The sequence below is a fragment of the Amyelois transitella genome, chromosome 4, assembly GCF_032362555.1.
Source record: "Amyelois transitella isolate CPQ chromosome 4, ilAmyTran1.1, whole genome shotgun sequence".
In the NCBI taxonomy this organism is placed as follows: Eukaryota; Metazoa; Arthropoda; class Insecta; order Lepidoptera; family Pyralidae; genus Amyelois; species Amyelois transitella.
Genome location: NC_083507.1, coordinates 8,741,040 through 8,767,620, shown reverse-complemented (window position 1 = coordinate 8,767,620; position 26,581 = coordinate 8,741,040). Strand labels below are relative to the sequence as shown.

The 26,581-nt window shown below is 38.3% G+C and overlaps 3 protein-coding genes across 5 annotated transcripts in view; 2 read left to right on the top strand and 1 right to left on the bottom strand.

Annotated features, from left to right (window-relative positions):
* Positions 1-10,447, top strand: part of LOC106136898 (mediator of RNA polymerase II transcription subunit 12) — a 30,446-nt gene extending 19,999 nt beyond the window's left edge. For both annotated transcript variants that reach the window (XM_060954294.1, XM_060954293.1), the window contains exons 31-49: positions 51-236; positions 528-615; positions 792-955; positions 2,232-2,355; positions 2,753-2,865; positions 3,136-3,283; positions 3,563-3,807; positions 4,143-4,350; positions 4,453-4,533; positions 4,985-5,124; positions 5,419-5,521; positions 5,680-5,778; positions 6,241-6,388; positions 7,018-7,127; positions 7,638-7,741; positions 7,991-8,237; positions 8,510-8,806; positions 8,993-9,070; positions 9,535-10,447. In XM_060954294.1, coding sequence (XP_060810277.1) covers positions 51-236; positions 528-615; positions 792-955; positions 2,232-2,355; positions 2,753-2,865; positions 3,136-3,283; positions 3,563-3,807; positions 4,143-4,350; positions 4,453-4,533; positions 4,985-5,124; positions 5,419-5,521; positions 5,680-5,778; positions 6,241-6,388; positions 7,018-7,127; positions 7,638-7,741; positions 7,991-8,237; positions 8,510-8,806; positions 8,993-9,070; positions 9,535-9,747 — 2,896 coding nt within the window. In that variant the 3' untranslated portion in view covers positions 9,748-10,447. The remainder of the gene's footprint in view (positions 1-50; positions 237-527; positions 616-791; positions 956-2,231; positions 2,356-2,752; positions 2,866-3,135; positions 3,284-3,562; positions 3,808-4,142; positions 4,351-4,452; positions 4,534-4,984; positions 5,125-5,418; positions 5,522-5,679; positions 5,779-6,240; positions 6,389-7,017; positions 7,128-7,637; positions 7,742-7,990; positions 8,238-8,509; positions 8,807-8,992; positions 9,071-9,534) is intronic.
* An 874-nt stretch (positions 10,448-11,321) lies between these two features.
* Positions 11,322-22,719, top strand: LOC106136995 (mitochondrial DNA helicase). Of its 2 annotated transcripts, XM_060954399.1 has the most exons (11): positions 11,322-11,352; positions 11,617-11,754; positions 12,703-12,929; positions 13,013-13,277; positions 13,364-13,511; positions 13,807-13,963; positions 14,400-14,549; positions 15,001-15,189; positions 20,907-21,095; positions 21,730-21,816; positions 22,396-22,719. In XM_060954399.1, the coding sequence occupies exons 1-11, from the start codon at positions 11,331-11,333 to the stop codon at positions 22,717-22,719; spliced, it is 1,896 nt and encodes a 631-aa protein (XP_060810382.1). In that variant the 5' UTR covers positions 11,322-11,330. The 2 variants fall into 2 exon arrangements, with proteins under 2 accessions (XP_060810382.1, XP_013193173.2); XM_013337719.2 differs by lacking the exon at positions 11,322-11,352 and having other exon boundaries at positions 11,386-11,754.
* A 36-nt stretch (positions 22,720-22,755) lies between these two features.
* Positions 22,756-26,143, bottom strand: LOC106136994 (uncharacterized). The gene has a single exon (XM_013337718.2). It carries the CDS (start codon positions 25,983-25,985, stop codon positions 23,871-23,873), a length of 2,115 nt encoding a protein of 704 aa, XP_013193172.2. The 5' UTR covers positions 25,986-26,143; the 3' UTR covers positions 22,756-23,870.
* Between the last annotated feature and the right edge of the window lie 438 nt (positions 26,144-26,581).

Genomic DNA, 26,581 nt, shown 5'->3' with positions numbered 1-26,581 from the left:
GCTTCATAAACCAATAATCCACTCTTATGACTATCTAATTGACCAATCAGAGGTAACGGCGGCGTCGGCTCAACTCTCTTGGATTCGTCGCAATCACTGTCGTCGCTGGCTCGACGCGTGCTCGCTGAGATCTGTTCCGAAGAGTGGGTGCTGCAGAAATGTCTGCAGAACCCGGATGAACTGTACCAGCCGGATATGCTGCTTGACTCGATGCTGACCCCAAAACAGGCTCAAAGGTAAGCTTATCTTTAGCAAAAAATAGCAACGATAAGCAGTAGCAACAATTAAACGAAATCAGAGCTTCGTTCATATAATTAAATCATTGTCTTGGATTCCACACTTCACTCCTGGATTCGTCGCGTCAACCAATCTGTGATTAGTTTGAGCAGATGAACCCTATTTTTATTTGTTAATATGTTCTTCTCACCAGTTCAAATAAGGCAAGGTGATTGCCCCGACTATACTTATAAATTTTATGTATGTTAATACAGTGTCATTTCATTAGTAATATGTTAATATTCTTACAGGTTACTGCATATGATTTGCTATCCTGACTCAGCGAGCCATACTCATCCCGATCTGGACCAGAAGACTATGATAACACGATTATTAGAGGTAACTTTTGTAATCATGATTGGTAAGACTATGCAGTGTAACATAGTCTTAACATTTCGGCCATTATAAAATCAAACATCAAAATAAATTCCACCATAATTCAGATGCAAAATAAAGTCTAAATTAATAAATGGTTAGACATTCTACAAGTCTTTATAATTCGTCGTCTTTTACAGAATCTGGAGCAATGGTCTCTCCGGATGTCATGGTTGGACTTACAGCTAATGTTCAAACAATTCCCGAACGGCTCGTCAGAACTGAGCGGCTGGCTGGACACCGTGGCGCGAGCAGTCATCAACGTGTTCCAGCAGCCTGCCCCGCCGCCACCCGATAAAGACAGGTGAGTGTCTACATAATGTAGGACAATGGTTTGTCTAAATGTAGTGGTTAGACTTGCAGCTAATGTTTAAGCAGTTCCCGAACGTCTCTTCAGAACTGAGTTTGCTGCATGTAGCGGGAGCGATGATTCGGCTCGACCGCCACCAAAGGGAAGATCTTCCGCCAGGCTAGGTGTTATGCCTGGGGAACCGCGGCTCCGACGATGTTGTGTCGGAGGTTGTATATATAGCTCCAATCCATGAAATCTCTGAAATCGCGATTTGGGTTCTTCGCTGCTATTGGTTGAGCGCGTCAATTTCTTCGCGATGATTGACAGTTGTTGTGAGATTGGATGTTGTGACGAGTGGCGTAGAGATGTCGCCACAATACTCCCCCCCAAGACCGGAGGTCTGAAGTCTTGATCTTGCTGTGCAATCTGTGCTTCAGTTGTAGCTTGCAAGTGCCAGTTGTCTTCCAGTGAGTCGGAAGTTGCTCGAAGTCCTAGTGAGTCAGGAGTGAGCCGTTGCGTTGCTCGTAGTCTGCGGTGAGTCGAGACAGTAGAGAGCGAAGTCGACTTGTTGGCGCCGAGAGAAATCGTGCAGAGCTGCCACGCTGGAGAGAAGAGCGGCCGTCGAAGAGATCCAGGCGTGGGCTGCGGTAGATGCGTCGGTCGCTGAAGTCGATGAGAGTGAATGCGGGTGGAGACAGGACCAGGAAGCTCGGTGAGTCGGCTGCGATGGAGGACCTGCTGCGATACCCAGTTGCTGGCTTGCTGTGAGACTGCTTGCAGAGTGAGGAGTGATGCTGAGGATTGGAGTTGATGATGATGGAGAAGGTTGCTTCCAATCACGTCGGGGTCACCAATGTAGCGGGAGCGATGATTCGGCTCGACCGCCACCAAAGGGAAGATCTTCCGCCAGGCTAGGTGTTATGCCTGGGGAACCGCGGCTCCGACGATGTTGTGTCGGAGGTTGTATATATAGCTCCAATCCATGAAATCTCTGAAATCGCGATTTGGGTTCTTCGCTGCTATTGGTTGAGCGCGTCAATTTCTTCGCGATGATTGACAGTTGTTGTGAGATTGGATGTTGTGACGAGTGGCGTAGAGATGTCGCCACACTGCACACTGTGGCGCTAGCTAATCAGTTAACGTATGTATTATCAGTACAATATCTTCTGTGGGCCAAAGTAACATACTTTGAAAACCATACCTTACTATACTTAATAGTATTTAAGGATACCAATGTACCAAATATCATCCTGTACTTGTTAATTATAATGCACTGTTTATGTTACAGGATGGGCACAGATCGCGGTGTAGTGAGCACAAGTAAATGGCCCGAATCGGTGTGGTTGGTGGCGCCACTGGTCGCCAAGCTTCCACCCGCAGTTCAAGGAAGAGTTCTGAAACAAGCTGGACAAGTATGTTTGGCAGAATATTATTATTAATCCTTTTTTTTCTCACACTAGCGCCCCGCCACGACTTCGCCCATGGTAGACACAACACCTGCAGATAATGTACTTTTTTATCGTCGATGAAAGAATTTTCATGATCGTCCATTATTTCCGAAAATTTGCCCTTCAAACAAACAAAGTTACTTATATTGGTATAGAATATATAACATGCTTTAAAGCCCTGTAGTGTGTTTGCTAATATAAAATCCCTTATTTGCTGCGGACTCGATGCCACGTACTAATATTGACTAATATTGTCATATATTACGTAAACTTTAAAAATTTATAACATACAAATGTATCTACCAATATTAATTATGATTTTTATTATATCTCATATCTATTGTTTTCTTTGACAATGTAGATATTGGAGAGCGGTTGGGGCGCGGGCTGTAGCGGCAGCTGCTCGAGCGGCAGCGGCGGCGGCAGCGGATCCCATCGAGACTGCAAGAGTCATCAGAGTCCCAGTTATAAAGGGTTATTATTATTTGAATTATATACACTTACAAACTACTACATACAAACGTTTATCACGTAGTACAATTATACGCCAGTATTTTACAAAAAAAACTCAGGTCATTTTTGCTCATACTGTCATATATACTGGTTAGGCTTTCGAACGCTAAATGTTGCGCTTATGTGTTTACTCACATAGATTGAGACCACTCTCGGTCCGTATAGTAACGGACACGCTCACATTTCCTTTGCGCTTTCGCTTGAGTTTCATCATTCGAGTATTATTCCCAGGTCCAGCGGCGGCGGCGGAGGCGGCAAACGTGGCGTCAGCAGCAACTGCAGCGGCGGCTGCGGCTGCGGCGGCAGCGCCGTCCGCCTCGCCAACGAGCCGCTGCTGTCGCTCGTGCTCACCTGCCTCCGACACCAGGACGACCAGAAGGTGACACAAATCGATAGTACCTTCTTATAATCAAACTAGTTCAGTCAGATAATAGAACTTTTCATAAAAAAATATTGCATTGAATATGAAGCCTCATAATCTTGTGGATGAAGCGAAGGAAGTACATATGCAGAGATCGTGGCAATAACCTTGTGGATGAAGCGAAGAAAGTATGCAGAGATCGTGGCAAGTGGAAAGAGGTAGTCTCTGCCTACCCCTCCGGGAAAGAGGCGTGATTTTATGTATGTATGTATGTATAACCTTCATAACTTCTTGCAGGAAAGCCTACTAAGCTCCATCCACGCCCAACTGCAACACTATTTAACCCACGCCCGCGACCACGAGCGGGCCGCGTGTGGTGACACGTGGCAAGACGAAGCGGCGCCCGAAGCGTTGCAACTTCGCTTCTCACTCGCGGGGGGCATGTTCGACGCCATACGACGCTCGTACCAGCTCACTTCCGATTGGGCAGTGCTGCTCACGCAACTAGTGGCGCATCAAGTCATAGATGCCTATAATAACAGGTGAGATATACATAGCCGTTAACATTGTTTGACTCACGTCTTAATAATATACCGCTTTCGACTCGCGGCGTCATGTTTAACGTGATACGACGGTCCTCTGATTGAGCGCTCTGCTCACGCAACGCTCATTAAAAGCTATTGGTTATTTTGGTAGATGATCGTAACATTACTCGTATGATATTATGCCTTATCTGTGATTAATTTTTTGTGCATAAAGTTTAAATTAATAAATAAATACTAGCGCCACAGTACATCACCGCAAACAGCCACGTAAAATTATGTATTTATTAAACAAAGTCTTCTGTCTTTATTCATTAAAACCATAATTCCCACAGCTTATGCCGAAGCAATCTTTTCACGACCCTCATCGACATGCTGGCAACACTGATCCACTCGACTCTAGCCGACGGCGGGGATGACAACAACAGGAAACACTATCAAAATCTCATGAAGAAACTGAAGAAAGAAGTCGGGGATAAGCACGGGCCGTCGGTACAAGCCGTAAGGCAGCTACTGCCGTTGTCCAAGAACACTATTATAGAGGTAATATTTTGAGTTGAAACTTTAGTTACCTCTAAAGAAATGTAAAGATTACATCGTCTGACATAATGATGGTTTTTAAAATTTACGTTCTTTGTCTCGCAGGTGATTGCATGTGAGCCACTTGGATGCTTGATGGACCAAAAAGGAAATAAGATATCTGGATTTGACAGCGAAAAAAAACAGGTATATTTTTATTTGGCACAGATTTGTTTTCTTGTTCTCGACCTAGGTCTTGATAGAAGAATTGAAAATTGGGTTATATATCAACTACTAAGCTACACGCGAAGGAGCGACTCCTTGTTTAGCCTATGGCGTTATTTCTTTCTAACTTCTATATCAAATGATAAACATTCGGGAGAATTACCAAAATCCACTCCATTGCAAGGTCCCGATTCAGAGTCCGGCTAATACCAAAGAGTCTGTCGAAGGTGGTTATAAACCCCAAAACCCCTATCCTCTCTAATTAAAGACCGGGTAAACCTTATCTTCTCCCGCTTCCTACCACTTAGGATAACCAAAGAAAGAAATAGTCCAAACTTCGAAAACTGAATCCCTGATAACCTGATCGAACTAGGAGGTGGTGGAGCTTGGTCGAAAACCCTAACATTATTCAAAAACCTTTTTGCGTGGTCAGGGTCTCCGGCTCACAGACAAGCAGCGGGTGTCGAGCTGGGAGCTCGTGGAGGGCGGGCGCAACCCCGCGCCGCTGTCGTGGGCGTGGTTCGCGGCCACCAAGATCGAGAGGAAACCGCTCACATACGAGAACGCTCACAAGTATGTTATCTTTAAATTATTATCTTTATAGCTCGTCACTTGTAACCTGCCTTTTGACTACAGCTTTGGTTTCTGTAATTGACATAATTTTTATATAGGAAAGTGTTGCACCGTTCTAATTAGTTTTAATATGATATATAATTTAATTTCTAATTTAATACATACACAGAACAAATCGCGGAGAATATGCAATTCAATCGTCTTTTAATTTTTTTTTTATTGTATGAGACCTGTAACTTTGAATAGTGAAAACTGAAACAAGTAATAATTTAAAGCGTGTATTGTTTTCCGCAGACTACTCAAGTTCCACACGCACAGTTTGGTCAAACCGCTAAGCTACTACCTGGAACCGCTGCCACTACCACCGGAAGATTTAGAAGCGAACGACAACAAACAGGTACCATTGCAACTCGAAATTTTACATCAAACCTATCTATATATTGCCTTGCCCTGCCGTTGACAACGGGGTTGTTAGCCTTTCCCATTTTATATTCTTCTCTTAACATTTAACGTTTACCCATATACACTAATGCATTAACAATCCGTCGATACCAGGACAACGGCAGCTTGGACTCGAGTCCCACGGGAGCAGGGAAAGGCCGCTCCCGATCCGCTTCCGGGAAGAAGATGAAGAAGGCTAAGGCTGCCACTCCGGTAAGATTGTTATTAGTTTTCTTTTTCAGTAGTAGTGAGTTGGTAACAGTTGAAAGTTTGCAATCGCACTGTACAATGAAAACAATTTCAATGAAGAACGCTGAGCGGCTCCGTAGCATGGCGCGGAAAACTATCGCTGACCCGTTTCACGTCATAATAAAAAGTGGAATAGCGATAGTTTCTTGCGCGATAAAAAGTCAAATCCGTTTTGACTACAAAGCTTCAGAAATATTTTTTTTAATTAACACACATGCAGCTCGAAGAAAAGTTATTAGATTTTAGGGGCATTTACACAGATTTTGGTACCATACCTTAAGGTTTAACTAAGCAGTTTGCAATTAAAAAAATCAACATCAAGTAAATTTCTTTGGAGCACGAGCTTGACCTACACCGCAATGTAAAAAAAAAAGATTACAAAACTTCAAAAAATCATTATTGACGTTATGTTGCCGTCCTGTGCAGACGAACGGCAACGGCGTGCCGAACCCCAACGCGGGGCAGCCCGGCATGGCGCCGGCGGCCAATCAGCAGCCGCAGTTCATGCAGCAGCCGCAGCAGTGGTTCCCCACGCCGCAACCGCAGCCGGGGCAGAACTATTACAACCCGCCAGGTATTTTATTTTAAAAAAAATTTAATCATTGTCATCATCATACTCCTCATCAGAACTGCCATCATCCCCTGGTGTTAAAGTTGCGTGTTCACTTCTGTGTAGAGAAGCATAATAAGCGAAGCATAGTCGTGGAGGGTTCAACTTGGAACACGCAAACACGAGAGATATTGAGAGATATATAAGCACGCTTCTTTCCGGAGAAGTAGATAGTGATTAAATCTTTCCGCTTGCTAGGCATACTGCATTTCTTTAAAAAGCCCGTCGGTTCATACTCTTGGCATTAGTCCTCTTGTAGTGTCATTTTTCCTAAGGCCGAAACAAAGATCTGTTGTTAACATAGAGATCGAAAATATCTAAAACATTCAGATTTCCAGAAGACAGATAAAAATTTGGCGAATGTTTTCTTGAAATATTCTGTATTTGCAACTTTGAGGCCAACACCTTTAAATATAAATATTTTTTAAGGATTATACAAGGATTTACAACATAATCTAATCAAATCCATACCCTGACTCCTGGGACGTAGATGGACCCCGGTCACTCCAAGGGAAGACGCAACCCGGAGAATAATGATTATATTTCATCAATAGAAATTGGCCTCATTTAATATTTGTTGATGCTGTTTACAGCTGGCGTAAACCCACGTGGCGTGGCGCCACCGTCCAACACACAGTCGAAGCAGGCGCTTAGCAATATGCTGAGACAGCGGCTACCGTTCAACCAGATGGCACAGATGCAGGTAATGTTACTAAAACATCTTTCAAGACTTCTGTTTAAAGCTCGTCATCATTTGTCCTCGTTCCTATAAGTAAGAAACACATGGGAAAAAAAAAAAGTTATTAATCTACATCTCGTAATGCAAGGAAAGATCCAGGGTAAACGTAAACCAGAGTTAGGATAGCCATGATGGTCATCAACCTTCTTTAAGAAGCGAAACAATTACAAGAAGAAATATAAATATCATTCATTCTCTTAGCATTTATTTTAATTGCGGACATCCCTAGTGAAAGCCGAGTTGTGTATGTGTGTGTAGTATATGATAAATGTAATTTTTCTTTATGCTTATTTTTGAATAGGCATATAAAAGATATATTTTCACCGTATCGCGATTAATCAGATAAAATTTATCTGATATTATACGCCCTAACGATACGTCGGGTCAGTTTAGGAAGACGGTTAGGTGTGAAACAAAAATTTTTTTTTTCTTATTCCTAACCTAATCAGATGTCGTATTTATGTTGTGTTATAGGGAAGCGGTTACCCGGGCGCGCCGCACGCCCGCGCACCGTACCCGCGACAAGGCATGCGGCAGATGCAACCAAACCAGATGGGAGTGGGGCAAATGCAGACCAAGTAAGACTCAATCTGTGTTTGACACCGCCATTACATAATACCGATTCAATGCTATACTATATAAACTATAATTTAGCAATACACGGATTTTTATTATAACTCAAAAAATGTGCCAGTGCTAGTAGAAATAGCATGGTTAAGATAAAGGATAAAATGTTAAAAATAAACTTTGTTTATAATATCCGATATTTTTTTCATAAATACAATACTTATTAACAGTGGTGCGTAAAAGTATATTCATTTTTACAGTCAAATGGCACCGATGGGGGGGATGGGTGGCATGGGTCCAATGAGTCAAATGGGCGGCGTACAAATGGGAGGGCAAATGGGCGCGGGGCAGATGGGCGCCGCCCAAATGGGGGGCAACCAGATGGGCGCCGGGCAGATCGGCGGCATGGGCGGGCAGATGTTCGGCAACCAGTACGGCGGCATGCAGCAAGGGTACGGGTTCGGGCAGCAGATGATGCAGGGAGGACAGCAGCAGATGATGAACCAGGTAATTATCATGATGAAGCTACAAGGGAATTTATTTATACACATATCAATTTCATGAATATATTAACTCTGTATGTATAATAAAAAAAAAATTTTTAAAACAGAATAATAAAACCATTTCCTAGTGTCGAACTATTTGTTTTATGTAAATGTGTTGCAGCCTCATTCAATACATTTTCAGTGATTCTCTTCTAGTCCTTAGCTGTTAAATATAAAAACAAAAATTTTGATTATTTCGAATGAAGTATATTTACGCTACATTTGTTTATTTAGAGTATGAGTCAAGGTGGAAACCAAATGGGCCAACAAGTAAGCTCCATGGGACAAGGTGTCAGTTCGATCAGTCAAAACGTTGGCCAGATGAACCAAGGAATGGGACAATCGGGACAAATACCACAGGGTATGGGGCAAATGGGTCAAAGCATGGGCCAAATGGGACAACCGATGGGACAAATGGGGCAGATGAGTCAAGGCGGAGGTATGGGTGCAATGAACAATCAAGGCGGAGGAATGGGACCACAAGGGGGTAACTCGATGGGAGGCTTTCCCGGACAACAAACATTCCAACAGGTAATTCAAACACTGATCTTACTTTTTTTTTTTTGAAAAGCAGAACATTGTATTTTTGAAAAGTAACATAAATAGGCCTATTGTAGAATATTTTTGAGATAACTCTTTTTCTTTTGTATAATTGAATAACAGTATATTTTTTTTTCAAATGAAGTACCGAGTCTTAAAAAAGTAATTTTATTGCAGAATATGATGGGTGGACGAGCGACACAAGAAGCGTATTTAGCTCAACAAAGACAAAATGCCAGACCGCAGTACATGCAGGTTAGTATTCTTACTTTAAAACATGTTTTTACTCAACAGATAAGTATAGACGTAATGTGGCTAAACCTTACATGTAAAAAATGGCAAGTTTTACAGACTGCAGTTTGTTACCGCTTCTTCTGCACTGACGCCTTGGAAGTGGCAGTAAACTTAGTTTTAAGTAATTTATTTGACGTCAACCAATGTTGTTAAACCATACGTTTTGACAATTATTAAGCGATATGAAGTATCCTATAATAATAAATAAAAATTTTGATTTTTTTTTACTTTTGACTGTTACCTAACCTTCTTTTTTTCATAAAACATAAAATTACGCCCCGTCCCTGGACCGATTCATAGGAACTACAATCTTTCCACTTGTCACATTCCTTGCATACTTCTTTCGCTTCATCCATATTAATACTCCTTTCATGCAAGGCATATTTACATTACCTTTAAAATATATTTTTTTCATATTCTTTCAGCAGGCACCCAACGTGACAATGGGCGGTATGGGCGGCCCGACCCCGCCTTACCCTCGGGGGATGCAACCGCAACAAAGCGCGCAGTATCAGCAACAGATGACGCAACAACGCATGCGACAACAGATACTGGCCATGCAACAACAACAACAACAACAACAGGGACCGTTGGTGCAACATCTACAGCGACAACAGTATCAACAGCCGCCGTACTGAGACTACGAGTACTTTTAGGCGCGACCATGGCTGTATAACAATGGATGAAACACTCACTTATGGCTTAATGTAAACGTAAAAGGACCATGAGCGCGAACCAAAATTTCAATTATTTTCCATATTGATTACTATGCGATTCTTTCATTTTGTACAGATTTGGGACCTAAAATCACTTTGGGTTTTTATTTTAGGCACTTCAGTTGTAAATGCAGTTGAAACATGTTTGTTTATGATGTTTGTAGGATGTTATGATTTAACCATCACTCGATTGAAAAACTCTAGGAGGTCCAAAGTACGTACGATATGCAACAAGAGACAATTGATTTATATAAATATTATCTTGATGGGTATATATTTGACTTACTTACAAAATTCCAAAACAAGGTAAGTTTAAGATCTCACACAAGGCGATGAAGTTAATGATAGTGAATAAAAAAACTTTTGACACGCTACATAGTTTGTGTATAATTTTATAGAAAATTTATCTCAGGAATTTAGTGAAATTATGTTTATTTTAGATATTGTATTTTTTATCTCAATCATTTTCAATTGTAAGGGTAAAGACTAATTTAAATATTTTAATTTGTATTATTTAAGGTAAATTGACCATAACAATATAATGATAGTAAATGGTAAATTATGTACCTTGCTTTTTTTTACAATATTATAGAACTATAACAAGTATCAATAGAAATATCTGTAAATACTGTTTATATAAAAATATACAAATTATGAAAAATTCTTTCGTTTCTTTTAACCAACCGACGAGCGATATATTGACAAAAAGGATTGCGAAGCGGAGATTTTATGTAATCCTATTGAACAATATTTCCTCGCGCCTTCCGCCGGCTCGCACCGCAACAGGCTGCCCACTGGACAGACCTCAGTACAAATTGTACAGATTGGTACAAATTGCAAACCGTTTACGAGGGAACCCGATCCAAGATCGAAAGATTTTTTATTTTCAAAGATTAACAAAATAATAAAAATGAGTTTTGTACAAAAAACTGCTTTAAAGGTTTTTAGCAGGGCAGACAGCAATTACCATTAAAAAACTGGTAATCTTTACTACTTTTCTATAACTATTCATATACCGTTAAGGTAAGAGGTATCGTTAAGACGTTAAACGTTATTTTTTTATATTTACCGGTAAATTTATGGAACGTTACTGATTGATTTAATTATTATTATATTGATTTATTTAATGCCGGATTCGCCGTGAACAATACTAACTGCGTCGCGTATTGTGCAGTTAGTATATTTTATAAAACAGAACATATTTTAATTTCACATATCGATAACGATATTTATAACGCTCATTGGTAACGTTACTTATAAAATTAATTGGTATCGCTATTATCAACGTTAAGAGATAACGTTATTTCATACGTTATATAAAGTTATAACATTACTTTAGCGATATCACGCCTTTCACAGTGTCAGATATAATTTTTTGGAAAAAACGTTATGTACAGATACTTTTAGTGTTAATTTGGGAACGTTAATAAGCTGGTTTTTAGGGCTTATTTTGGGAAAAAGACCAAATGTGGCGCCTTTTCGTCGGACAACAACAGTGCTGTCAGATGTCAGTTTCAATTTCTTCTCGTAAGTTGACATTTAAAGCAAAGTAGGTACCTACTTTGTTTTGATTTGGTTTTGATATATAAATGAGGTTATGTTTTTGTGAATGAATTTTGTAATTATATTATTAATTAGTTTATTACCTTATTATAAGAGAAGTAAAAATGTGGCATTCCTTAAGAACAATTAAGTATCGTCCACTTAAAGCTTTTTTAAAAGTTTATGGATGCGAATCAGCTCATAGAAATATACACGACGTAGGCCTTAATGATATTCCAAAAATTACAGCAACAGATATTCGTAAAGTGTTAAGACAGAAAGGATTAGCTGTACAAGACGGTTTTACATCACTTACTACCAAGTGTTCTTTATGTACCGCTGAAGATAAACCAACTGAGAACAAATTGTATGTCAACAAAACCACGGGTAAGACGGTACCACAAAACTGAAAATCAACCTAGAATGTCATGATGCCAAAAGTTGCATTTTACGATATCTATAGGAAAGATATGGAGTGGTTCTATATTTTTAAGTGCCGAAAACCACATGGCTTATGGTTACAATATGTTAATAGAATCTAGATAGATAGATAGATAGATAAAACTCTTTATTGCACCATAAGAGAAAACATACAAAACAACACAAAGCAGATATAGATGGTACAAAGGATAAAGATGGATATAGGAGTAGTTTACTGAAACGAATCTTAATAATTTTAATTAAATCCAACCAAGTCCATTATAAAACACATATTTTATGAAAGGTTAAGGCTTATAACTAACTTGGGATTATTCTTTTAGTCAATGTGCTAGCATTAATCATGGAAAGCTAATCTGTCTCTATATGAATCGTAATTCCACCATTAAGCTGAATGTAGCCTTTCAGTCTCATTGAAACTCTCAAAGTAGTTACCCTGTAAGGAATAAAGAAATGATTGCATGTATGTTAATGAAATTAATTGGAATAAAAAGAGTTTGAAAGAGCTTACTAAAGCTATGATCATTAAATAAATCAACATATGTACCTACGGGACAAATTACACAGATTGAGTTAGCCTTGAAGTAAGTTCGAAACTTGTGTTACAAGATACTTACTCAGTGTTACTATATTTTACAATAAATACTTAAATAGCTAAACATCTCAAACCCAGGTCAATCATAAAAAGTTCATTTCTCATCATGCCCTGGCCAGGATTCAAACTTGGGACCTCTGATGTCACAGACAAGCATACTTACACTGCCCCATAGAGGCAATCAAATTTGCTTAACAAATCCATTGACTTTTATGTTATGAAAAACACCCACAACCAATGAAGTGCTTTTGATTATTTTAACTATTCAGCAGAAAAATACACTTGTAGTCTTCTTTTTACAGGCTACTTTTCATGTCCAAAATGTAATGTCCATGGGGATTGGAATATATTAGAGAAACTTATAAAGAAGACTAGGGTAGAAGCATCAATAAAGGATTTCAAAGAGAATTGCCGTAAAGATAGTGAGGAGTTTCAAAATAATTGGCAGAAGGTTGTAGATGACACCACATCATTATCAAAACTGAATGAATCTGAACTATCAGATCTTTTTAGACTGTTTGAATTTCCGGTAAGTATTGATTTTCTTAATTGTTGGTAGTTATTGACTACAAAACAAGTTTATCAAAATACCTGTTACTGACTTTTTTTCAGTATTCTCAAGACATAAGTAAAACTCTGTCAGAAGTAAGGGTGTCAACTGATAAAACAGTTTTATATTTTCCTCTAAAAAACTCAATAGACAGTGTGGTAGGATACCGCAAACTCCAGGCAGGAAAGGAAGAGGAGGCTGAATGCCACGGCCTCCACACAGCTGGTTTATTCTCATGTAAGGCACCCAAAGTGGGGCGCAGTGACCAGGCTATTTTAGTGCCAAGTATACAAGATGTATTGCATTTGGCTTCTCACAAAGTCCCTGGTACGCAAAACAATTAATTTTTTAACTGTAATAATATATAAGTTCATAAAAAAATGTCATAATCTTATTTTCTTGCTACTTTTTAGGCACATTGGTTTGGTTGAGCAACTGTAGTTTACCTCCGGTTGTTTTACCTGTTTTGGAAAATTACAACAAGTTATGTCTTTGGGGTGACTGGAACAATATGTGCTCTGTTGCTGACAAATTAAGTGTTAATAGGTGTCGATTTGTAAGGTCAGTGACTTCTACTTGTACTTAAGTCTTGTCTCTCTTATTCTTCCCAGTCATAGTTAGCTTAAGGTCCTATAGACTTTCTTCTATCCTACTTTCTTGGGTATCCTTAATAAGAAATAAGCTAGCAAACTGTTATACTAAGTATTACATTTATGTAGTGAGTATAACCAATTTTTTTGGTCATAACTTTTTTTTATATATTCAATTTGTTCGATTAGATTTGAAACATACATTTCAACAGAATTAATTATTATGTTTATTATATTATTTACAGTTGAAAGTGTTGTAAATTTAGGCCCACAGATGGACTAGTAACCGCGACAGAGGCTGCCATGGCAGACCTCTCTTTGAAAACATTGGTATCGGAGGCGAAGCCCGCGGCTCACCGCTCAATCACTACATTCGCTGCCCTTAGAGATGACGTGTATGCTGAACTCACTAATATTGACAAGGTCAGCAAAGTGTTACTTGTAAAGAGTTTACTTGTTCTTAAGAATTTTTCAACCTTCAGCCCATTTCCCACCCCATCCTTGTATTTTCAAAACCCAAAGAGCATTATTTGTAAACACAGATGTCCATTTGGTTAAACTAAACTATCTTTGGCGAAAGTACGTTACGAAATAGTAGGGTTGTTGACAAATTTGTTTCACTGGCAAGTCTAGTGGCATCCAAATTCCCAGTGTTCTTACTAGATTAATTTATTACAAGAAAAATCCCAGTAGTTCAGCCATCCAAAACGGGGTTAAAAAATACAAATATTCTTTGCAATACATCCAATTTGTTTTGCCCAACTAATCTGAATTCTACACGATAAGTAAGCAAGGTCATCAAGTTCGTTGAATTACGTTTTCCACTGAAGATGTGTAAAGTGAAGTGATACATTTAAAGGTGCGCGGACTAAAATGGCGAAGGTTCCCAGCTCTTACCCGATTGCTGGGCGGGCATCGTCGGGGCGAGCTGACCGTCCTCACGGGACCCACCGGCTGCGGGAAGACCACCCTCTGTGCTGAGATGTCTTTGGACCTTGCTCAACAAGGGGTAAGTACCGACGGTCACATCGGTCGGAGCCGCAGCTCCCCAGGCATAACACCCAGCCTGGCGGAAGATTTTCCCTTTGGTGGCGGTCGAGCCGAATCATTGCACCCGCTAAATTTGTATAGTTAATGTACAAAATTTTAATAAGATAAAGCATAAACTAACTTCTTATTTATAATGTGTTGCTATGTTACTTGAGAAGTTGGGACAGAAGATGTGCTGTGAGCACAAGCACAAGGCACATTTTAGTTATGTACCTTCCTCTGTGCAATTCGTAAAGCTACCTTTAATATAACTTACCTATAACATATTCTATGCTAAGCTTTAAGTGGCCTTAATAAGACAAACACCCCACACTGAAACTTGAACCTACGCTTGTTTGTCTCCAGGGAGAGCACTGAGCAGGGTCGATCAAAATTGTTTATTTCCCTTTAAATATACATTATTATCGCAGGTTAACACTCTCTGGGGCAGTTTCGAGATCCGGAACTCGCGGCTGGCGCGCACCATGCTGCAGCAGTTCGCGGGGGTCCCGCTGGAGACAAACCTCCAGGACTTTGCAAAATACGCTGATGACTTTCAGAAGCTGCCGATATACTACCTCGCCTTCCACGGCCAACAGCCTATCAAAGTGGTTATGGAGGTATGGACCGTTTTATTATTTTTTGTTGTAACTGTTACATGCTCTGCTTAATTTTCATAGTATAATATTCTTATTTTCTTTATTTGTTTAATGAAAAAATAAAAATGTATCCAACCGTAAAGGTGTAATGAAGTGTTCGATTTATAATGTGGATTTAATTAAATTTATTTACACAAAGATTTAAAATAGCTTACAATTCATAATTTAAAAACAGATGCCCACTTAGTACTTAAATTGTTTTTAATTCTAGGAGTGTTGATCAAAATGTTGTTGATAAATTGCATACTTTATCTAATTATTATCTAGGTTAATAAGATAGCAAAACAAATTGACCTACTCCGCATTATAAATGATAACCAAATTAGCTCTTTACAGTACTGCATTTTTGGACTGCATTATTCTCAACTACTACTGTGGGTGACTATCTACTTACATATAATCAAATTTTGCGCGCATGTTGATAAATATCGATAAAGCAATGCATTACGTAAGAAATATGGAAAGTGGAAGTCACGGGGCACTCCGAATGAGAGGGTCTAGGGTTGAGCTTATAATATAGGTACCCTACATTCAGCATTTGCTATTTACCTTAAGAAATTAATTCAAATAAAAAACCTACTATTATTTCATTATAGAATATGACTGAGAACCAATTTATCACACATTTAGTCTTTAGATATAAACAACAGGTTATGCGCAAAAACGGTCGATAATTTTGTGACATCTCGTTTATAAGTACATCTTAATAGCTTATAGATTCCTCATAGCTATCTAATGGACTTTGCCCGAATAATTTATTTATAGGGTGGTTCTTTGAATAATCACAATAAATAATCATTATCTCAATTACATTTTAATTGCCTAATATCTACATACATACATATCGTCACGTCTATATCCCCTGCGGGGTAGACAGAGCCAACAGTCTTGAAAAGACTGAATGGCACCGCACAGCTATTTGGCTCAACAATAGAATTGAGATTCAACTAGTGACAGGTTGCTAGCCCATCGCCTAAAACAGAATCCCAAGTTTGTAAGCCTATCCTTTAGTCGCATTTTACGACATCCATGGGAAAGATATGGAGTGGTCCTATTCTTTTTTGTATTGGTGCCGGGAGCCACACGGCACTTTATCTATTTTGCACAAATTGGATAGTATTTACACACAACAATTAAACAAGGATAAGTTCTAGTTTAACATAAATTATGCTCTATATAGGCAAATAAATTAATATTGTTTCTTAAAGTACAACTAAATTACTGTAAAAGTATCTTATTAAATTATTTCTGACTGTCGCTGCTGTCGTGAGCGCTTGACGTGCGAACCGTGCGCCGTAAGTTTTATAATAATTTAAATTATGGAAACGAAGTGTAACGGGTGTAATGCCATTATTTTTGGTATTTCCTACATGGAATGCTCAAAGAAGATATGTGAAAAACGTTACCATCTGAACTGTTTGGGAATGTCGAAGGACTCATTCGAGAAACTAACTCAAGAGGACAAAGACAATTGGATATGTCCAGAATGCGTCTGCAGCAACCCGAAGCGCGGTAACCCGGATACACCGGTGAGAGGAAGTACTTCTGTTATGAATAAAACGTTTACTCCAAATTATGTAAACAACGAACGTGGGAGCAGAAGGATGCCGGCCGACGACATTTCGATATCATGCAATGAGAATAAAGTCCTGGAGGAGTTACGAAGCCTTAGATCTGAGATGACCTCTGGATTTAACATGCAGAAGGAAGCCTATATAAAACTATATGATCAGTTTATTAAATCAGAAATAGAACTACAAGAATTGCGAAAGCAAATGACGGTAGCATTAGAAAAATGTAGCAAAATCGAACATCTGGAAGGTGTCGTAAAATCATTGCAGAACAGAAATGAATATTTGGAAGGATGCCTAGCTGATAAAATAAAAGGAAAGGACTCATCTTTAAAGGAGAAAGTAGTGCCAATATCATTCGCAGGAGTTTTGTCACAAAGCCAGCCGAGGGTAGAAGTAGCTAAGAGTGTGGCCACGAAACCAGCGAAGGATAAGCAAGTAACAAAACCTAAGAAAAAAGAACCTGAGATAATAGAATTAAGAAACCCTGTCTCAGAAAAACCGACTGAAGTTAGTTTAGAATCCAAAAATGAAGAGAACTGGATACAAGTAACAAAGAAAAAAAGCAGATATTCCAAAAATGAGGTCAGAAAAGGTGGATGTGTAAGGGAGGTTGAAATTAAAGGAACAGAAAAAAAGAAATACCTGCACGTATGGCGTCTACAAAAAGAAACATCAAAAGAAGATATGGCAGCTTATGTGAAAAAAATTTGTGGCCTAGAAGATATTAAAGTTGAAAAAGTTGTACCAAAAACGGAAAGAGACTATGCTTCGTTCATGATTGGGGTACCGGAAAAAGTATACGAACAGCTGTGTCAGCCAGACATCTGGCCAGTGAATGTTGAGTTCTGCGAATGGATTTTTTTTCGTAGACCAACCTATAATTCAAAATAGCTATCGTATGACCATTGAAATTTATTATCAAAATGTGCGAGGACTCAGAACTAAGCTGGAAACATTCTTTGCAGGAGTAGAATCTTCAAATGCTGATTTTTTAGCGATAACTGAGACTGGTTGTCATAACTCGATTCACGATGCCGAACTTGTCCCTCCGAATTACACAGTGATACGGTGCGATAGAATGGACGGGCGAAAACAAGGCGGCGCGCTTTTAGTGGCCACACCGCGCTTTGAGTTGCAGCGGGTACCGTTACCCGACAATGTAAACATCGATGCCCATACGTTCGAAATAGTTTGTGCGCGTGTCTATTTACGAGGAAGATACTTATTTTTATGTTGTGTCGTGTACATTCCCCCTCATGGAAATGAGAAAGAATACATGTTAATGTTTAAAATATTGGAACAAATCAGTAAAAAGTTTAGTAATGTAATAATGTTAGGGGATTTTAATTTATATTCGTGTTCTGATTCAATTGTTAATTACTATGAATACTTTTGTACATATTGTGAACTCGCCCAGAGAAATAGTGTACCTAACTGTATCGGGCGGCAGTTGGACTTAGTGTTGACAACGTTAGAGAAAGTGAATGTTTGTGTCGCGAAAGAGGAGATGGTGCCAGTAGATGTGCAACACCCCCCTCTGGATATTACTGTCACCGTGCCGGGGCGGAGCGCGGCTCAGGTTGAGATTCCTCAACCAAGCAGGAGTAGCGAGGCGGAACCGCATCAGTCTCAGGTACAGTGGAACTTTAGTAAAGCTAACTTTCCGTTGTTGTATGAGCGTATGACTACAATAGATTGGAGCTCCATTTATAACCTAAATGACATAAATTTAATTATAACCTATTTTTATAATACATTGCATAAAGTCTTTAATGATTGCGTCCCCATCAAAAAGCGAAGAAATGTAAATTCAAGGAGTTACCCAGAGTGGTACACAGCTGAATTAATTCGGGAAATTAAATGTAAGGCTATTCTTCACAAAAGATATAAAAAGAGTAGGTCTCAAGTAGATTATAATGCATTCGCTCAGTGTAGGGCTAGAATTAAATATATGATAAAAATAGCGGAAGAACGGCATCGGGAAAAGATTGAAAGTCATTTAATAGAGGATCCGAAATCTTTTTGGAATTATATTAAATCCAAAAGGGGTTCTAGGACTTCGCAAACTATTTTTAAAGATGGTTCTGAGTTAAAAGAAGACGAATGTTGCGAAGAGTTTGCTAGGTACTTTCAATCAGTTTATAGCCCGAACCAACCGGAATTGAATGTATGTGCTGCAATCAAAACGGCAGGTGACGCAAACGCCGCTGCGCGTATCAGTGTAGACCAGCTCCAGTTGAGCGATGTAATGCAGTCTTTATCTAGACTCAAACCAAAGAGGTCGGCCGGGCCTGATGGGATCCCCACCTTCCTGTTCAGAGATTGTAGGCTTGTTTTAGCTCAACCGTTGCTATATATATTTAATATGGCTCTAAAATTAGAAAAATTTCCTGATTTTTGGAAATTAACCCGTGTCGTACCGGTGCCAAAGGGAGGCTCAAGTCGAAATGTAGACAATTTTAGACCGGTTGCAGTATTATCTGCACCAGCTAAAGTGTTTGACTCAGCGATACAAAAGAGTATTTTTGAGCAAGTTAGTCCTCAACTTTGCGAAGCGCAGCACGGGTTTCGGCCGGGTCGTAGCACCATGACTAACCTATTAAGCCACATGGGTCACATTGTGCCGGTCGTTGACGGCGGGGGACAAGTAGATGTTGCATATTTTGACTTCCGCAAAGCTTTTGATGTTGTCGATAATGACATACTATTGGAGAAGCTAGCAGAGGTCGGATGCACTCCACATTTGCTTGAATTTCTGGCTAGCTACATGTCGGATAGGCAGCAATTTGTTGAGTATGCTGGACATCGCTCTTTGTGTTATTTTGTTCGATCAGGGGTAAGTCAAGGTAGTAATTTTGGCCCCCTTGAATTCGTCATTATAGTTAATGATTTGCCTAAAGTCGTCAGTCACTCGCGTTGTTTGTTGTTCGCAGACGACCTAAAGTTATCGCTAGCGATAGGCGACGCGGCGGACTGCGACCGTCTGCAGGAGGATATTAGCCGAGTGGCGGAATGGGCATTAAAAAATCGACTTGATTTTAATATATCAAAGTGTGTAACTTTAAGTTTTACAAAAAGGGTTAAACCAATTCAACACGAGTATGTGATACAAGATGTAGAAATAAAAAGGGTTACAGAGGCGAAAGATTTGGGTGTCCATTTTACAAGCGAACTATCATTTGTAAAACATATCAATATTGTGGTCAGAAAGGCGTATAGAAACTTAGGATTAGTACTACGTAGGACACATGGCTTTAAAAGTACTCAAGCTATAAAAACTTTATATAATGCTATAGTAAGGAGCCATCTTGAGTGTAATGCAGTCATTTGGGCTCCATATGAAGATAAATATAAACAAATGCTAGAGCGAATTCAAAATAAATTTTTAAGATATTTATACCTGAGGCTTTATGGAGTGTACCCTTTTTATCCATTAAGATATCCTACGCTATTTGTGCTCGGTATGGTGGGTTACACACAGTTGAGTGTACGGAGAGACTTAGTTTTGTTACTATATGTATTTAAATTGATTCGCGGAATTAGTTACAACTCGGATGTGCTAGACTTAATCAAGCTAAATGTCCCTGATAGGTATGTGGGACGTCGGCGCCGGCCGCCGTTGTTGTTGTTACCGGCGTCTCGTACGGGACTGCTGCGGAGCGCCCCGCTGACTCGGGCACTGGCCACTCTCAACGAAATAGCTGGGAGAATAGATATTTTTCATTGTTCTCTGAACGAGTTTACAAGAACTACGGTATTTGTTCTATGTTATAATTGTTAATATTGTGTAAGAATTTAATGTATAAGTTGCTTTGTCTATCGCATTGGTTTTTATGACTGTAATGATAGGATAAGTTTTGATGAAATAAATAAATAAATAAATAAATAAATTTTTTAAGCCAACCTTAAATTCAGAGAAAAAATATTGTTTTATTCATCTGCCTAGCACAGCTTTAGTTACGAGTAGAACTCCATTATAGCGGATGAATTCGCGAACTAAACTGCTCGATACACATTCACACAGCCCTCCATAGGTATCCCATAGCCTCCGTATTTGTTTTCTTGACTGTTCTATGTGAACCTTTTTTTTTAAATTCCTTTAAGGCAGTAGAACACGCGCGGTACATGCATGATATCGCTCACGTGGTGATAGACAACGTGCAATTCATGTTGGGGCTGGGCGAGGACCGCGACGGCGACCGCTACCACCGCCAGGACGCCGTCATCGCGGCCTTCAGGACCTTCGCCACGGCCCGCCACTGCCACGTCACGCTCGTCATGCACCCTAGAAAGGTCAGCCTTAACCATCGGAATAATATCTTCTTCCCCCTGGCGTTAGACTTGGTTACATCTCTGGAGATATGACCTCTGTAACTTTTGCAGGGGATCCTAACACGCATCGGATTATGGTCAAAAGAAATCAGAATTATATATGTATATGGACTAATATTATTCCGATTTCCGTGTCTTCCAGCACTATTGTATCTCATCATTTTAAGGGTGGACAACCCTTAAAATGATGATACATATATACATAATTTGCTTTGATTAAAAAAAATACCATATCTCAAGTAATTACAATACGATATACTAATTGTCATTAAGTTATGTATTTAAAAAAGAAAATACAATACTTAAGCATATTTGATAATTGAAATACTAACTACAAAATATCTCAGTATCAAGTTTTTAAAATACGAATTGTATTTTTTTTAAATGTACTAATTCGCAAGTGAATAAGTGTTCTAATTCACAAGTGAATAAGTACTCCCCAACTCTGATCAATTCTCATTGCTAATAACTACACTAGCCTCCCTTCCTTCCTTTTAAATGTGTAATAGAGTAAACATTTTTATTTGTATGTCTGTCTGCGAGATACATAAAAATTTAATAAAAATACAGATCTATTTTGCTTCATCTATAACAGGAACGGGAATCGGAAGATCTATCGACGAGTTCAATTTTTGGCAGCGCCAAGGCGTCTCAGGAAGCTGATAACGTACTTATAGTTCAGGTATAAAATATTCATCTAAACCTTGATAAAAATGTTCCAACAACGAAGGAATTATCTTGGCGTTTTACCGTTAAAGTCCTCACTGAGGTCAGGCTATGGCTCCGAGGCAGTAGTCGGAAGATCAGGTAAATTCACAGGGTGTGTAATAAATTACGCTTCATATTAAAGGACATAGTACAATCATGAACACGCTTTTCTTTATAAAATATAAAACCAACAAAATAATATGTAGTAATAAATAAAAATTTGAATATTTGGACACCGTGCTCTTGCTAAGCGCATCCCGCGAGACTGCTCGCTGCCGGTACCGCCGCGCTGTCGTAGTCTAAATTCGCGCCCCCTGCGTAGATTCCCACACTACTTGTTTCTGTTGGAAACTTAAGTAACATTTTAATTAGCCCCTATTTTTTCTAATGATTTAAAACGAGATCATCACGCCTGAGTTTTGAGAATTTTAAAATGCAACGCGATTTACCAGACATCCTTTATAAGTGACCCTAGTTGGCTTTCACGACACCTTAAGTAAATTTCAATGATACCTGCAATAGCCTCTTTATATATTTATAAATATTGTTACAGGACAAACGTTTGACAGCTGTGAGGGGGAAAAAGTATTTACAAGTTGCAAAAAATCGATATAGCGGAGACCTCGGTATTGTTCCTTTAGACTTCGACAAGGATTGCCTCAGTTACCAGTCAAAGAAAAAAGTTAAAAATAAGCAAGATGAGCCAGACACTTTATTAAACCAATGTTTTGAAGAATTTTCTGTAGATGAAAATAATATATCCTCTGATTTCGAAAGTAAACCTTTCAGGCGGAATGGATATGGCAAAACACACAATAAAAATAATACTGCAAATAGCTATCTTAGTGATATATTGAATTCTAATAGAACTAGATAAGTATTTAGATACACGAGGCATTTAATAAAACTATAATTTTGTATAATGTAAATAATTTATTCCCAGTCAAAACAAATATTGATCAATCAAGCCAGACACAGAACATACAGGAAAGACTGATATCATACCTCTAGAATGGTTAAAAGGGTACATGTATTTTTATATTAACTTAAAATTGGTCAAACTTAATGTGATTTTTTAAATTAAGTTTATATTTGAAATTAGTATTTACTAATTGCCAAAATATTGTTTACTTATTTTAAAGATTATTGATTGGGAGTAAGCTTAGCGCATACTAATACACGTAAGTAAAAATAAATCATATATTTTAATACAAGATTTGTTTGGTTTATCACGATCCTTTTTGATTTCCATAGTTATAAGGAAATCCTTACCTCTTATCTGTCAGTCTGTCCATCCACAGAAACAGTTTCGCTCAGTATGTTAGTACAAGAACAAAATAATTGGGGATGCCATATTGTGGCTCTTGGCTTGGCTTGGAGGAGATGAAACATCTCCATCGCCTTCTCTGCATTTTGAAGGTTAAAATGATTTTATTTTTTGCACGCAACAATACTTAACACACAAAAATAATAGAATTTGCTGTTAAACTTAGCAATAGAACTTGCTTTAATTACTTCTGTTTTTTTTTTCTGTTTCTTATATACAATATGCATAATATAAATTGCTATAACTAAAATAGCATTCAAATTTTAAATTTTATTTAATATTTTATCACAAACATTTATTGATTGACATAAGTAATATAAATCAAGGAGAACTAACACATGAAAATATCGGTAGTGTCGGTACTCACTCACACCTTGACTTAACTTTTATTCTATTGATAAATGGACTTATGGTTATTATACACAAAGTCAATAATGGAACTTAACACTTTTCTCCAGAAGTTGTAGCAAAATTAAATAGAACTAACAAATAGTTCATGAATTAGTCTAGTGGCAATTAGTGCTTGGTCTGAGGACGTATAAATTCAACAAAATTGTGCACATCTCATTCTCTATGTAATGACTGTATGTCACTTTAATTAAAATTCAACTTAGTCTTAAGAAAAATACAGATAAAACAGCTGATTTTAACAATTTACCCTAGTAATAATAAAATAAAGTCTGATAGAATATACATATTATCTATTTGTTAAAATGAGCATGAACAGCATCAACCAATGAGGACTCATTTGTACGGTTTTTTATCCTTTTGCATTTGGGACAAGGCATACTTTCATTTAAACAATTGATGTGAAATACACTTGAGCATTCATCACATCTATATGTGGTCCCTGTTTCAAATGGGTACAAGACTTTGGGGTCTCGACACACCTCACATATAAAGCCTTTTTGGCTGCAGAGCCAGCAATCTAGCACATGTCCCTTGGCGAAGCTAACTACTTTCTCCAATTGTAATGCTAGTGACCCATTAGGTATCTGTGCTAGGTCAGCAATTGTGTATAAATGTACATGGTCATACAAATATTCCCTCGGCCAGACTCTCTTTTGTAACTCTTCAATAACAGGTTCTCGGCAAGTGAAAATGTATGCTCTCAGAAAGTTCAATTGTATCCTTAACTCTTGTAACTGTGCCATGTCTGACACTCCACAATAAATCTTAGGATTTAGTTTTTTCATATCTATCCAAGGGTGATGTTGAAATTCTAATAAAAATAGTGCAGACTTCTTTGAAACTGAATACCTTTTGAAGTCCCAATTATGTATCACACGAGCAGGAATAATGAAGATGTTAGGATCCATACAGTTTGAACAGTAATATTCACCAGTAAAAGCACATACTTTGGCCTTGGAGATGGTGCTGCCAAGTAGATCTTGGCATGCTTTGCACTTATAATTTTGATGATCGAGCCCTTGTTCCCTAGACAAAGCTCCTAATTGTTGTATCATCTTCTGTAATTCTTGAACTGTAAATGAAGTTGACATTGAATTTGGTACAACTTCAAAATCAAGACCTTGCAGCAAGGGATCTTCAGGACTCACTGTTTCTTGAGGAATTTCACATATGTCAGTGTCATCAGTGATTTTAAACTCATCTTGGATATCTTTTATAATGTCACGTAATGTTGGAGTATTAGAAGCAAACGCTTCTCCAAAAGGATTTGAATTATCAACTAAAGAAGATAAACTTTTTAATTCTGGAGTTTTTATCATGCTGCTTCCATGTGATGAATTAGAATGGATGGAGGTATTCAAATCATCAATAGCTTCATTCAACCATCCCTTCCCAGTGAGTGAGTTACCAGTAACTATAACATCAGTTGGAGCTATAAAATCATCCGAGTTGACTGATGATGACACAGGTGAGAAAAGTTTTTGTTCTTTACTTGTAGATGGAATATCTGAGTGAAAAATTTCTGGCTCAGTAGCAGCTGCTAATGGAGGCGACTCTAAATTTGTATCAACTTCTTGTTCTTCATCATATGGTGTACTTGTTATATCTTTGATGTCTTTTGACAAAATGAAATCTAATGCTTCATCTTCATTTAGAGCTAACATCCTACCCAAACCTGTAATATTAGAGGTGTGTGTTGGCGTAGATGCTAATTTTGGTTTCACATCATCACTTATTGTACTTGCAACATCTAGAGCAGTGCTGATTGGAGCAACTCTTATCTTAGGAACCCAAATACCTGCCAGCATCAAAACTTGTTCTGGCCATTGATTTAACAAGCTTGAATTTATAGGCAAGTTAAATTGGACACATGACTCCAATCCTTCAATTAATTTTTGTGCAACTTCTAATATTTCTGTGTCAAAAACAAATGCGTTTCTGTTATAAAATGGTTTAACTGCAGACATATTCCGTAACAATGTCGACATATAAGAAGATAAAAGGCATTCATTGAGGGCTATTCTGAGCCAAGCTCTACACTGACCTATTTCTGTGTTGATTTGGGGCAATGAGGAAATCTGGTCAATATTCTGCCTGTGTGATAGAACAAGAATAAGAGGCCAAAAGTTAGGTTGTGGACGCTGGTCTGAATCACCAGAAAATGCGTTTTTAGCTTTCTTCAAAAATGTGTCTTTCAGCCCATGTAAAAATACTGCTTCTAAAGCACTGCATAATGTGTTAGTTGAATCAGTGGAACCCAAAACGCTGTGGAAATTTTCTTCAAATTGATTGTTGTATTGTATATCTTTGACGCATTCAGATAAATTATTTATCAATGATTCCTTAATTATTGTATCATGACTGCGAATGTTGAAACCTGACGCTACATTCTTGAAGAACGACATTTTGCTTCTTGATTATAGTATACACTTTCAATTTATAAGAACTTATCACTTTTTATCACCTTTTTACAATTCAACAACAACAAACCAAACAAGTCAACTTGAGAGTTATAAGAGTTTGCGTTTGCGAGATAAGCTCAACTAAATATTATTATTTACACAAAAATGTCACTCATTGTCAATCTGTCACGTCACGTCGATCCAAAATTTTTTCCTATTCCCTCATTTTATTCAGGAGGCAAAGGGCACGACTCAATAAGTATATTTCAGAAAAATCTTCGTTTTAAGATTCTAAATTCGTTCTTGGCTGTTAGCTCTGTCTAGCCCACAAGGGATATAGACGTGACCCTGTGTGTGTGTGTGTGTGTATGTGTATTCGTTCTTATTTCGATAAAGATTAGTGACTTTTTTGTCTCTTTGTTTTTGTTTTTTAAGCCCTCTACTCACTTCAGCCAATAAATAACTAAAACAAAAATTTATATATACGGAACAAACCTGGAAAGGGACAAAATATATTAACGTATTACGTACCTTTGCATGATGACATAAGCAGTGTTACCAACCCGACTGGTTTAACAGTAGATTTGCTGTTTTCATAT